At 42.8% G+C, this 13,660-nt stretch overlaps 1 protein-coding gene across 6 annotated transcripts in view; it reads right to left on the reverse strand.

The window, feature by feature from the left end:
* Nucleotides 1–13,660, reverse strand: part of eif4g3a (eukaryotic translation initiation factor 4 gamma, 3a) — a 50,067-nt gene that overhangs the window by 3,011 nt on the left and 33,396 nt on the right. For all 6 annotated transcript variants that reach the window (XM_069149593.1, XM_069149567.1, XM_069149560.1 and 3 more), the window contains 15 exons: nt 13,361–13,558; nt 12,302–12,448; nt 11,905–12,141; nt 9,924–10,028; nt 7,699–7,837; nt 7,279–7,409; nt 5,004–5,094; nt 4,187–4,304; nt 3,862–4,100; nt 3,353–3,465; nt 2,991–3,163; nt 2,028–2,153; nt 1,807–1,888; nt 1,217–1,315; nt 798–944 (listed from right to left, as the gene is read on the reverse strand). In XM_069149593.1, coding sequence (XP_069005694.1) covers nt 798–944; nt 1,217–1,315; nt 1,807–1,888; nt 2,028–2,153; nt 2,991–3,163; nt 3,353–3,465; nt 3,862–4,100; nt 4,187–4,304; nt 5,004–5,094; nt 7,279–7,409; nt 7,699–7,837; nt 9,924–10,028; nt 11,905–12,141; nt 12,302–12,448; nt 13,361–13,558 — 2,145 coding nt within the window. The remainder of the gene's footprint in view (nt 1–797; nt 945–1,216; nt 1,316–1,806; nt 1,889–2,027; nt 2,154–2,990; nt 3,164–3,352; nt 3,466–3,861; nt 4,101–4,186; nt 4,305–5,003; nt 5,095–7,278; nt 7,410–7,698; nt 7,838–9,923; nt 10,029–11,904; nt 12,142–12,301; nt 12,449–13,360; nt 13,559–13,660) is intronic.

The raw sequence follows: 13,660 nt of genomic DNA on the forward strand, positions 1-13,660 counted from the left end.
GTTTTCAGTTAGTACAGGATGTTTGAAACGTGGAGTCCCAATGACAGATCCTCCATCCTCACAACTGTGTGTGCGCAGCAGGACAAGTGTTTACAATGGTTTCCCTTTACATCATGTGGTATTTTTGGGACGGTGTCCTCTGGCCGAACACTCCAACCGTCCAACGTGTCACTTGACAGCTACTTGTCCTGGAATGAATCTGGTGCTCATGTCCACTATCGGGTGGCTTTGCAGTTGTACAACAGTAACTGGACGGCATTGATGAAGCGCTCTCTTCCATGTGCTCTGTAATTATATCCGCACACTAAAATGGCTGTGAGCCATGTTGTATGCAAGAGGATTCAGAACCCACCTGCGTACCGGCCGCTACAAATGAAAGCAGTTTATTGGACTTGTTTTGCATCCATCATCAAGTTAATGATGCAGTCAGATCAACAATATTGCAAATTGCAATAACAAAAACGTATAGTCTGACTAAAATTCGATTTTTGAGGCTTGACACTGATATCGATGTCTGGGAGTATCTCTCCCCTTTCTTTCAGTTCTTACTGCTTGGTCTTTCTCGTTGGACTAACCAAGTCAAGTTCTGTCTAATTTATAGTCTTACGTGTCATTAAATAAAATAAAACAAAATTAAAAGAGATTTATGAATCGCTGAGGTGCTCTTAAGAAAGAGTCTGCGGCTGTTCTCGGGAGCTCCCAGGTGTGAATGTGCTGCTGAAAATGAGAGAACTGCTCCCAGTGAAACTCTACCGAGTATATAAAGGTCAAAACTTTGTGTGAAATGTCCTGTGTACCTCGACCCAGTCAAAGATCTGCTCGTCACTGGCCATGTCCTCCAGCAGGAGTCTCTCCAGCTGCTGGCTCAGCTCCTCAGGAGACAGGATCCTTTTAGACAGAGCCGCCTCAGGCTTGGAGCTGTCCGACTGAACGAACTGGAGTTTCTGTCGGGACAACGGGACATTTATAGGATGAGGGGACGACAAATAAAGGAAAAAACATGAAATGGGGGGAGAGAGAGAGAGAGAGAGAGAGAGAGAGAGAGAGAGAGAGAGAGAGAGAGAGCGAGAGAGAGAAGGAGAAGGAACAATGGGGAGAATGCTAGAAACGGCTCCTTTTCAGCTTGTTAGGTTTGATAAGTATCCACACAGCTGACGGACGGTGACTTCTCCTTTAATACCGAGTCTTGATTTGAGTGGAGGCCTTCATCACCAACCTGTTGTGAGATGAAAGCCTGGACATCCTCTCCCTCTGGCAGAACGTCGGTCCAGCTGAGGCCAGATTCCCTCCACAAGGAACCCACAGTCCTATGGCTCTGTGGAAACAAGAGGAGACCACATCACACATAGTTATCCAGTTTTCCACCATTCTCTGCAGGAAAAGAGTAGATGCATAGATGTTTACCAATATTTAAAAATGTAAGCAATTTCAATGATTAAATAAATGTTCCTAAAATCAGCCGAGATTTGCTACGGAGCAAAAAAAAAATAACAGACTTCATTGTGTAGCTGAGTGTGCTCAACATCATTGTGCGATGATGAAATGTAGTGTGCAGCGCATAACAATCAAAGTACACCTGTTTCTTTGCAAGCTAAACTAATTATTGTATACTTGCAGTAATTATAGTGAATAAAGGAACCAAAAACATGTCCCCGTGAATGCCACTGTGGTGCATCAATGAACATTATATATATCATTTATCAATCACTGAACTTGCTATTACACATTAAGTGTGTATGATTAAATCTGTAACTAAACTATGACACTCCACTGGCTTTATAATAAGAGCAGGAAAGTGCTTCTTACCATTTGTTTGCATAGTATGTGCAGTATTTCAGAAATTAAGATCCCAGCTCTTCCCACAGGAAGCAAAGGTTTGCTTAATTCACTGTGAAAAAAACAGACATAAAAGAAATGAAATTAAGCTCTTCATTTTGTTTTTCATACAAAACTCTGTTTGCAGTAAAATGTGCAGCAGTGATATGCGTTGCTACCGCATGTGGCCTCAGCGGCACACACGTCAGTACCTAAAGAGGTCTCTCATAGAGAAGCCCTCCTCCTTCAGCACAGGGCTGAGCAGCTCGGCCAGGTACAGCCAGATGTGGGGAATGTCGATGGCCATGTCGTCCGCTTGTTCCAGCGTGTCCGCAAACCTGAGAAGACACAGGGACACAGTGGTTCTTACGATGGAAACGTTCAAAACCGCAGACAAGTGTTTACGTTTTGAGCGTCGACAAAGTGTTGTTTTTAGTAGTCAAGAAGCAGAATATAGAGTCTGTAAAAATGTCATCTTTTCCTACATCATATTGGGCAGTCTTCAAGATTGTTTTCAAAACATCTGGATGAACTGACTGTCCTGTCTGAGAACAGCCCCTTATTATTATTTTTTATCACCACTTCAGAAAAGGAACTGAACTGGTCTTGGTTCAAATTTTATGGTCCTTCTCTCTAAATGAGTAATTTTACTTTAAGAGGAAATCGACCCACTCTGAAAACAACCTCCAAGGAAACACAGAAATTATAATATGTTCATACCAATGTGTTTTTTAAAATGCACAGTCCCAAATTAATTTCACATTATCTCATAATGTTCCTCCTACATTGACAGATTGTGAGAATATTGTATGTAATTGGAAAATATCACTTTTATATTTAGTATTGTTTACAATAAGAAAGCTAGAAAGTAATACATTTTCAGACTTCAATGCATCATTGGTTTCACATGTGACTGAAACCTGACGACACAAAACATCAGGACGGACGTAGTCGTGTTGCAATAACATTTGAAATTGTTCTCTTTTTCTGCTCAACGGTCAAAAAGGCAGCGCCAAATAAAAAACTGTGACACAATAAAAAGAGCAAAAAGAACATCTATCAAGAGAAAAAAGTATTTCAAATAATATTCCGACTTCACAGAAAGGGGTCAGCAGAGATTTGGCCCCCTGTCCAGAGAAATTGCTCCATGAAGTGCCTGAAACAGGTGAACTGACCCTTTATAGAACTGGGGTTTGGGCAGGAATCCCTGCTGCACCAGCTGGAAGAGGAGCTGGCCCATGTGGTCCCGTGTGATCTGACTGCGTTCGAGTGTCGACTCCACCCCGACGCGCACAAAGATGTACAGCTGAGAGCCCAGGTCGAGCTCGTCCACGCACTGGACAGCCTCCTGCAGAAACATGAGAGATATGATCATGACTGGCCGACCGGGAAACTAATGAGAACCTAAAACACGACATCTACATTCTACCAAATCAGTGCAGGAATTTATTTTTGTTTAAATTCCTGTAAGCAGCAGGTTGTTGATGTTTATTGTAAACGACCGAACTCAGGCTTCACCTCCTGCTGAATCCATTACCTTGTAATCGTTTATGTGCAAGAACTCATCAATGATGGACTTGGACTTCCTCTCGATCTCCTCATCAGACAGGGCAGGCCTGTCCGGGGTCGGGACCACTAGCTCAGGTTTCACTGTCAACATATAAACAACAGTCACAACCGGGTCTGTTTGTGGTAAGAGCCAGATTCAGTTCCGTGGCTGGTCGGCTCTGATGAAACACTTCCTTCCTCTATTCTGATTCATATAAACATGATGATCACATGTTGCGCATACAAGACAGACTAAAATATCTCAGAACTTGAAGTGATCTGGAAGGAAGAGTGGATGAAAACTCCTAAATTGATAACAGAAAGATTGTCATAGAGCTACAAAAAGAAAAAGAAAAAAAGAAAAAAGTTAATTTAATAAAACAGTGTCTTTAAAGATATAATATATATTTGCCGAAGGAGTTTGTGTTCACTTCTTTTCATTTCAAAAATCAACCCCACATGTCATCTGCTTCTGGTTGTGCAGCAGCGTGTCCTCACCGGGGTCCTCGACTCTGCTGCGCTCCGTCTCCGTTTTGTCCTCGGTGACGCTCGGTCTCCGGGGCTCCGCTCCCTCCCGCTCCCGGTCTCTCAGCGGCTCCTCTGGGTTTTCACTCTCCAGCAGCTCCTTTGAACTGCCCCCCCTGACCAACGGTCCGGGCCGTGACGACGCCGCCGCCGCCGGCGGGGCAGAGATCAGCGGCTTCTCACTGCGTTCTCGGCCTGTGCTGCTACGACCGCTGGAAGGGAGGGAAAAAAATTGAACTGCACATACGGATCTCTCGGAAAACCAAGATAGTCCTGAGGAGCTGGTGTTGTCCTTTACCTTGCCAGAGTTCTCCTGGAGTCATAGTCCGGGTTCTGTGGAGGTGTGGTGGAGGGCTGAGGTGAGGGCGTCGACTGCAGAGCAGAGAACCGGTTGAGGCCGGCAGTCCGGGACAGTTCTGTTACGGGGATAATGTAAGAAACGTGAATGACAACAAGCAGCAAATCAAGACAACAGATCTAAACATTATTAGATCCATTCAGTGCTCACAGTATGCAGCCATACATCACAATTTAGTATTTCAGCAGCAGAAAATGTCATTTTAATCTGAAATGTCATTTAAGGAGCGAAATCTTCTGTAAGCTTCAGGCTTAAAGTATCAGCATGCTTCATAAACAGCGCTTGATGGATGATTGAATGTTGTCAACTATTCCCTCCACCCAAAAGGACAATCTGATATACACTTCATATGGCGACCAATCAGGTGTGCTGAATGAGGGAACAAGCACGGTTCGAACCTCCCTTTCAAGCTCTGTTTTTACACTTGGAAGCTGCCATTTTAAGAGCCGTCATCATATGTGGCTTCAGTCGTAGTCAGAAAACACGTCAATCGAACTGAAATGTTTCATACTGATACTTGAACTTCGTGAAATTTGAGCCGGCTGCAGCTGTACTTGCCGGTGAAAAAGCACAAAAGCCGTGGTGCTCAGTCTCCTTGGTAACCCACATGCTTATTTTTAAAATGTTTATTTGTTAAACACCCTAAATCAAAGTAAAAAAATCGACAAGACAACTGCTGACTAGGTGACGATCAGAGGTATTATTAGGAAGAAAAAAAACTAGCTCCGGGATGTTGAAGCTCGCCGTGGCGTCTTACCTGAGTCGCTGGCTTTGGCTCCTCCACTGCTGCCCTTCACCCACGTGACTTGAGCCCGTGGGCCCAACTGGATCTTCTCATCCATCTGAGGCTGCAGAAAGAGAGTCATTTAAAAACAAGCTTCAATATTTCGGCTTCAAACAGGAACACAAAGAAAACAGGAGGACAAAATGTGACAAGGAAAATGACCAAGAGCAGAATCTACAGTAACACGACTGTCACTTAGTTGAGCTGTCAAAATGCTCAGCGGTGAAAAGTACGCTTTTTTATTTATTTTTTACACTGGGCAAATGCTGTAACTTAAATGTTAATCAATGAAAGTGCTAGTGAAAATATTGTATCCATGAGTGTCCTCCTATGTGTTCAACTAGCAGATAAAACTGTCAGAGTGCTTCCAGCAGGAGTGGTTGGGGGGAGCTCCAAAAATGAACCAACTTTTTAAAGTTGCAGAACATGCAGCTGCACAACATCAGGAGAATACGTCCTCTTCTCACTCAGAAGGCGGCGCAGGTTCTGGTCCAGGTTCTGGTCCAGGTTCTGGTCATCTCACGTCTGGACTACTGTAACTCCCTCCTGGCAGGTCTACCTGTTAGTGCCATCTGACCTCTGCAGCTCATCCAGAATGCCGCAGCTCGACTGGTCTTCAACCTCCTAAATTCACTCCCACTACTCCGCTCCCTTCACTGGTTACCAACAGCTGCCCGCATCCATTTCAAAACACTGGTACTTGCGTACCGTGCTGTGAACAGATCGGGTCCAGTGTACATCCAGGACATGGTCCAACCTTACATCCCAGCCCGCTCCCTCCGCTCTGCTTCTACCAATCGGCTTGTTGCTCCCTCACTGCGAGCTAAACACTCTACAAAATCAAGACTGTTTGCTGTCCTGGCTCCTAAATGGTGGAATGAGTTCCCCACCGACATCAGGACAGCGGAAACTCTGTACATCTTCCGCCGCAAACTAAAAAAACACCTCTTCCGACTTTACCTTGAACAGTAGAACTTTAGTAGCACTTAAAATGACACTTACTGATAGCACTTTGTAATTTGGCTTTCTTGAAGAAATTGTATTTTCTTGATTCCTGTTGTTCTGGGTTTTGTACCCTCATGGTTGAAATGCACTTATTGTAAGTCGCTTTGGATAAAAGCGTCAGCTAAATGAAATGTAATGTAATGTTATGTAAAGCAGCAGTACTTTATACATCCAGCAGGGGGGAGTCGTTCATGTACTACTGAACATGTGAACCACAATAATGTAGATCAGATGAGAACAGGGAACATTTGTGTGCACAGCCCAGTTAAAATGATCCACCAGATTCGTCCTGGTGTTGTGTAAACATGTCCTCTCTGTGTACACAAACTTTCCAGCAGAAGAACAGCAGCCAGCTGTGAGGGACCGACGTGGAAAAACACTGAACAAACAGGAGACCAACTTGTCTCGACACGAAAAACATCAGCGCCGATTTATCCAAATTACAATGCAGACCTGGTAAAGTTCAACCAAGAGTGACTGTACGAAGCAGCCTGCAGGTTCAGAGTCATTATACAAGCAGAAGCATGCATGAATCAGTGATGGATCTGTCAACAACAGTAATCTCTGATCCCACCACCATCACTGATACCTGTTGATTGAATGGATTATCTAACTGAACTCTTATGGGGGCATGCTGAGCTTTTTCAGACCTCCACTGATACCCTAGGTGCCTTTTCATATGCAGAAAAAAAACATCGCGCTACTTTATTTTAATTCAGTTAAGCTTTACATAACTTCTAGCCGGTCACACCACTAACACATATCATCCAATGAATATGTTCACGTGCACACGAGTGCTCCTGTCAGGAGTCTAATCCTGGTAATAATCACATCCAGGATGTGAAATAAAACAAGAGTAAGCCTGATTATTTAGATACCGCTATGATTACCACACGACTAGACTATCTTAAACTATAATACGCTACTATCGATGCCCTAAACGGCCCTGATCTCGAGCCTGAAGAACAACCTGCGATTAAAACTGTAAAAGCGGACTTATTACAACATGATTTCAGTAGAGGATGCTCCTGTGTATTCAAACATACACAGTCCTGGTCATAAGAGTCATCCCAGTATATTTATCTACAAGCACCTGGGTATTCACATTATTGTATACATGGCTGATATGCAGTCACGTGAGCAATTGAACCACATGGGTCAATAACAAGGCAGCAGCTTCAGGTGATATGACAGCGAGCAGTCACATGAGGTGTTTCCCGCGTGCCACGGCAGCAGCTCTCACCTTGGAGATCTTTGGGATCTTGGTGGGGTCGATGGTCCTGCTGTTCTTTGTCATAGGCACAGTGTTCCAGGTCTCCTCTCGCTGTCCGCGCTGATCTCGCTGATCTCTCTGATCTCGCTGATCCCGTGGATCTACAGGACCACATAAACGCAGGAAAAGTTTAAAAATGAGCTCAGTGGAAATTCAGTGGTATATTTCAGTCTTAATATTTCACTGTTTCTGCTATACATGACGGAATATTTGAGGTCAGCTGACAGATGGGAGGGTCTCGGGGGCTTCCTGTCTGCTGTTGGACACAATAGCATCTCTGCAGGCTATAGGGACAGGAAGTATGTCTGTACGCTCGTAGGCTCCCTGAGTCACTGTGGCTGTGCCGATGTGAGTCTAAGCCTTAAAGAGGATTTAGAAAGCGGGCCTGACCTGGCCGTCTTTTGCTGTCCTTGGAGAGCAGCTGCTGGTGCACTTTTCTCTGCTCTTCCTGCTCTTCAATCTTAGCCTCCTTGTGGATCTGCTCGATGGTTTTCGGGCCCTGGTCGGCTCTCCTGGAAATCCAGTTGTGCTGGAAAAAATAAATAGAAATAAATAGAAATAAAAGAGTGGTACAATTACTTCCTAATCAAACCGTAGATTCAGATTCACTAGTTTCAAACTGATTTTCTTAAACGTCTTTGGCGTGTTTGCAAGTTTATATCACAGCACACATGTCAGTTCACATATAAGAAGCTGTCAGTCACAGATGATGCTCAGATGTGCTAACAAGGCTATCAGTTTGCGCCAACATGACAAGCCATCATTTGCTATTAATATTTGTGCCTGTCTAAACATGGAGGTTGTGTTTTTAAACAGAGTGGACTTCTGTCTCCTGTACAGCATAAGCAGCCGTGCTGATTTGACTTGTAAATTTGACAGGAGGGCAGCGCAGCAGGGGTTTGAATCTGTGTTTCCGGCATCCTCTACAAGACGGTGATATTGATTCAAACAGCTTGTTTGGTAAGAGCTAAAGAGGAAGTTCAGTTTAATCAATGCAGATGTCTAAACTGGAGAAGCATAAGATGACAATGGTGACGTCAAGTCATTTGCTTCTTGTTTGTTTCTCTTCCCCCAATTTCATACATTTGTTTGTGCCAGCGTTGTGAGAGCAGAAAATGTTCATCTGCCCGCAGCTTTTTATTAATGCGCTGTTTATTTAACCGGAAAAATACAAATAAAAAGATGCTTCATATATAAAAACAGTGGATCAGATGTGACATCTAAAAGAAGCTCAAATTCAATGTCATTTCCATTAGGCTTTTAAATTCAGGTTAAAACAACCTAAATAAACAAACTGCATCAACACAGTCAACATGAAAACAACACAAAATATGAAACAGGGCATCATGTGTATGCGCTTATATATCTCTGTGTATAAAAGTGGTTCAAATCTATGAATGAAGTCGACAGATCATTTTGATGTCTAAACTCTGGCTGCTTGAACATTAATTTAATTCAAATTATTATTTTTGAACATGAACTGAAATGAGCTGTATAAACTGTCTGGAGTTGTGACTGTTGAGTAAACTGTGTTGAGAATAGTTGGATTAACTGTGCAACTAATGTATGATGCAGGACGGTTACAGCTCATAGTGGCTTTAGCACTTTACAATGCAAGAGGGACGAAGTATAAAGAGCGCAGGACCTGATCTGAGTGCGCTGTGTTTGTTTATATTATCAAGAGGTGAAGCCATGGGAGAGACGTGATTGTTATTTTCCAGATTGATAAATGTGAAGAAACACAGAGACGATACTCTCTATTTATAACACTGTGTATGCATGAGGATGACAGCTTTTCAAGTAGTCAGTTTTGTTTTTGAATTTTGGCATTTTGCAGAACACAATATTGATTGAAAAGGTAAAGCTTTAGAAAGAAAAAAAGAGGTTTTATTTAATGGCCACACTGCACAGCCGCAAACTCTACAGATTTATTATTACTATGTCTGATGGTTCCTTCTTCGCAACCAACCAACAGCCATTAATGGTGGTAAACTGCATAATAAGTAATCCCATTTACAGTACTCAATAGAATTAATTGCAGCTTATAATGATTTTGGCAGAAGGAATAAAATACATATTTATTTTTAATAAGTGAAGTAGAACAAATGCAGACAGCTTTTCAATATTTTTTTTCCCCTGCTGTGTTCATTCACTACTTGAAACTGACATATTGTGCTGATGATGTTTGCAAATGTTCAGAACATTTCACAATATTAGAATAAAACATTTACTTCAAATAAAAAGCCTTTACTATGCGTTAGACGCAGTACGAGATGATCAGCCCCTCGAACATCAAGCACATACACGGTCAGGTTTTTAATAGGCTTCAGGTTCAAGGCTTGTTTCCGTCTTACAAAGTGTTTTCCCACAAGGTTTTTTCTCCCATCAGTCTCTCTGAAAAAGGTGTTAAAATTCAATACCAAGAGCCATAGTAGATATCAGCTTAGTAAAATATGACCAGAACAACAATAAAATGTTTCAGGGGGTCAGAGAAATCAATGAAGCACCTCCGTGGGGATAAAATTATCACGAGGTTTGCCTTAACAAGGGCAGGCATGATGGACTCTACGTCTGCACAGTAGAAAAAAAACAACATATCAGAAGCAGACACTCACCAATCTCAGGTCTATAATGTCCTGTAGCATAAACCGTATTCGAGATGACGTCTTCCTCTCCTTGACGATTTTTTCCATCTGATTGAAATATTGATCCATCCGGGGCTGATGAGAGAGAGACAGGGAAGGTTCATTCGAGATGTGAAGGTTAAATTCTCTGTTCAGTCTCATAGACAGCAGCTTTCAGGGATATTTGCATTATTTCACTCCACTGATGGATTGTTTCCTTTACTACTGGGATCAGTAGCTGTCCTGACCGCCCGACGTTAAATCGGAGCATTTTAGAGCGCCGCAGAACAAAAGCTGTAATAACCCAAAAAGAATGGACCCACTTCCCTGTAATGGCCCACCATTAAAACAGACATTTTCAGAAAATTACCACATTAAACAGGATGAAACCCATCTGAAGGACAAGACGGTTGATCTATGGCAACATTCCTTCTAATTTAATGTACAAAAACTGCACTTTTATGTTGGTAAACTGAAAATATCCTTTTGTAACGAAATTTAAAAAAAAAAAAAAAAAAAAAAAAAAAAGGCAATCTGTTATTCTGAGTTTATTTCAGTTTCACTGCTGGTCAGAGGGCTTTACTTTTACAGGACGCCTGGTAGATGATAAGGATCAATCCACACATTACAGGGCAGCAGAGATGGAGCAGAAAGGTCTTTGGGTCTCTCCAAGCGTCGGAGGACTTTCGCTGTGTCCGCCCGAGAGTCACTGATGTTTACAGGAGAGCCAGTCACACAGAACAAAGTAGAGCATCTAGTGTGGGGACACTGGAGGGATATCCCTGTTTCCTCCTAACCTACATAAATAGCTTCTCCTCAGCCTCTGGAACTGAATGTAGCCCAGCTGGTCTGGGATCAAATCCCACCAGAACCCTCTCTTTTATGTCTCTCAAAACTGTGCTGCTGTATCACCTCCATATTCGCTGCATTGGCAACGCAGCCCACCGAGGCAGAGGAGTATCGTGGTTAACTTTAGCATACTGACAGTAAAGTGCAGCTCCTGTAGCATAAATATAAATCTTTCACCTGACGACTCCATCCGAGCAAACGCTGCCTGAATTCCGTCACTGAGTTTCTGGGTTTCTTAAGCTTTTACAAACAGCCAGAGATAATCGTTAAAGGTCATTAAAGATCTCGGTCTGGTGCCAGGGCGCTGCTAAATGTGTTAAAGACAAGCAGGCAGTGTGTGCAGCTCATCACACTAACAGCACAGAGCCAGCAAGTAGAAACCAACATCAATGTAACACGACTGCAAGTGACACTCACATCCACAGTTATACTTAATTTAATATTTTGGGAAATAGGCCAATTCACGCCTAGAATAAGATGAGAAGACTGATACCACTCTTAAAGAAATCTGCAAGAAAGAAATGCTGTAAAATTTCAATTTCAACCAGCAGATGGCTAGCCCAGCTTGGCATAAAGGCTGGAAACAGGGGGAGGCAGCTAACCTGGATCTGTCCAGATGTAAATAAAACCAAACATCTGCTCACCAGCACCTCTAACGCTCACAATTAAAACACTTATTTCTCATTTAGCACCAAAAATAAAAGTATAAAAACCTGTTTTTGGTTTCTTCACTTGTCTCCAGGAATTTACTGGGTCTAGGAAATAGTCTGGGTCATGTTCATGTGAAACCAGGATGTGTTGTGTTTACACCATTTGTACACTTTTTGGAACTGATTAAACAAAAAAAAAAAAAAGATATTAAATGTTGATTTGTGAGCGTCAGAGGTGCTAGTAGGTGATTGTTACCTGTGGACAGAGATGCTAATTTAAGCCAACAGGCTCCACGCTGTACCTTCGTATTTACAGTACAGACATGAGAGCAGTATCGATACTCTCATCGAACTCTCAGAAAGAAAGCAAACGCATGTATTTCCCCAAATGTCAAGCTATTTGTCTTCAAGGACAAAGACTGAGTGTGACTGCTCCTGTCTACTAAATAAATCGGCTTTCTTCTCCAGCTCACCTTGGCCTTCTCAAAGTCGAGGTCTTTGCCAATGGTGGTGAGCAGCCTGCACAGGCACTCCAAAGACTCCTCGTCGTGGTTCTTCAGCAGCTTGACCACGCAGTCGTGCATGATGGCTTCGGTCAGCATCTTGAGCTTGAAGAGCTCGCCGATGAACCTGATGTTGCCGATGGACCGCCGTCGGGCCTTGTCCTTGGCCTCCTCCAGCTCTTCCTGCAGTCGATCGCGCTCGGACGTCTGTAGAAAACCAGGAAATAGCAGAGCAATTGTTTGCCAAAAAAAACAATCTGCCAGAGTGGAGGCAGAGTTTGAATTTCAACTTTCTTCCCTGTGATGAAAATAATTCAGTGTAGAATAAAATCGAAAGTAACACCTGAGCAATTCATTAAGCACGTACCGATGCAGCAGAGTCCAGCTCTTTCTGCTTCCTCTCGAACACCACATCGTCCACCTTGTCTTTCTCAAACTCCTTCTGGCAGCGATTTAGCAGCAGCTTGCGAAAGTTCACCGTGAAGTTGGGTTTGTCCGTCATCTGCACTTTGAGCTAAGTACAGAAAGAGTAAGGAAACATTTATGAAGTTAAGAATAGAAGTGCACCTCCACAAGCGTTAAATGTTGAAAACTGATTTTAGTGATTCTGGTTGCAGACAAGGACACAAGAATAGTTTTAAGATGGTTTTACTGCAAGAAACTTCCACACAACAGTGCACCAATTTATGTTTTAACAGTCATTACACTCCATTGAACTTTAAGTCATTTATATGCATGCATGCTATAGGTTTTAGTAAAACATTAACACTATTCAGACATCAACTACTAATATTCTTTTTTCAGAATAATCTGCTGATTTTGAGTTTATAACAAGTCCTGAACGAGTGAGAACTGCCTGTCATAACTTCCTAAGATCCCAGGTGACGTCTTCAAACCGATTCTATTCATGCAACAATCGCTCTAAAACTCCAAAGTGCTCATTTTTCTGTCACATAATTATAACATCATCACAACTGATAAGATTTTACAATTCATTTAGAGGCAAATGAGTTTTACATTAATTGTTTCAGCTGAAAGCACTCTATCATCACACTGTATTGAAGTGCATCACACCACACTGGATTATACTGCAACAAAGCCGAGCTGAATCCAAACCTATCGACTTTTTTGCTGCTTAAACATTTAACAGATTGTTGGCTGCACACTGAGTGGGATTCAGTTAAGATGAACACACCTGCAGCATACCGCATGTTTCAGGAATTCAAAAATGTTTACGTGTGACTGCTGTACGTAGTCAATTCCCATGTCATCCTCTCCCATCTGGTAGAGAACCACAGATTACGTCACAGCATGACTCACCAAGGTCCTCCAGAAAACCCGACTAATTTAAACCACAAGTCCACATCTTCTCTGTCCTAAAATCTCCTCACTTGACCCGTTTTGATCGGAACAATGGCCGGCTTACCGTGGCGAGGCAGCGGCACATGTTCCCGTAAGCCACAGAGAAGCTGGGCTCGTCGATGGCCTTCTCGAAGACCAGGTCGATGACCCCTTTGAGCCGCTCCTCTGTGTCGATGGTCAGGTCGGTCACCTGCTTCATCAGCTGGTTGAACTTCTGAGGAGTCAGCTTGTTCAGGATGCTTCGGACCTTCTTGAACAGGTCCTGTGGGGAATCCATCAGAAGAGGGAGTTAATCATTGAGATCAGTCAGGTCAAATCTAAACACTGATTATGGTAATCCAAAGTGATTGACCTTAAAATGTAC

Source organism: Embiotoca jacksoni, unplaced genomic scaffold (genome assembly GCF_022577435.1).
Source record: "Embiotoca jacksoni isolate LCO1_2020_lvr unplaced genomic scaffold, fEmbJac1.0.p SCAF_1, whole genome shotgun sequence".
NCBI classification, from domain to species: Eukaryota; Metazoa; Chordata; class Actinopteri; family Embiotocidae; genus Embiotoca; species Embiotoca jacksoni.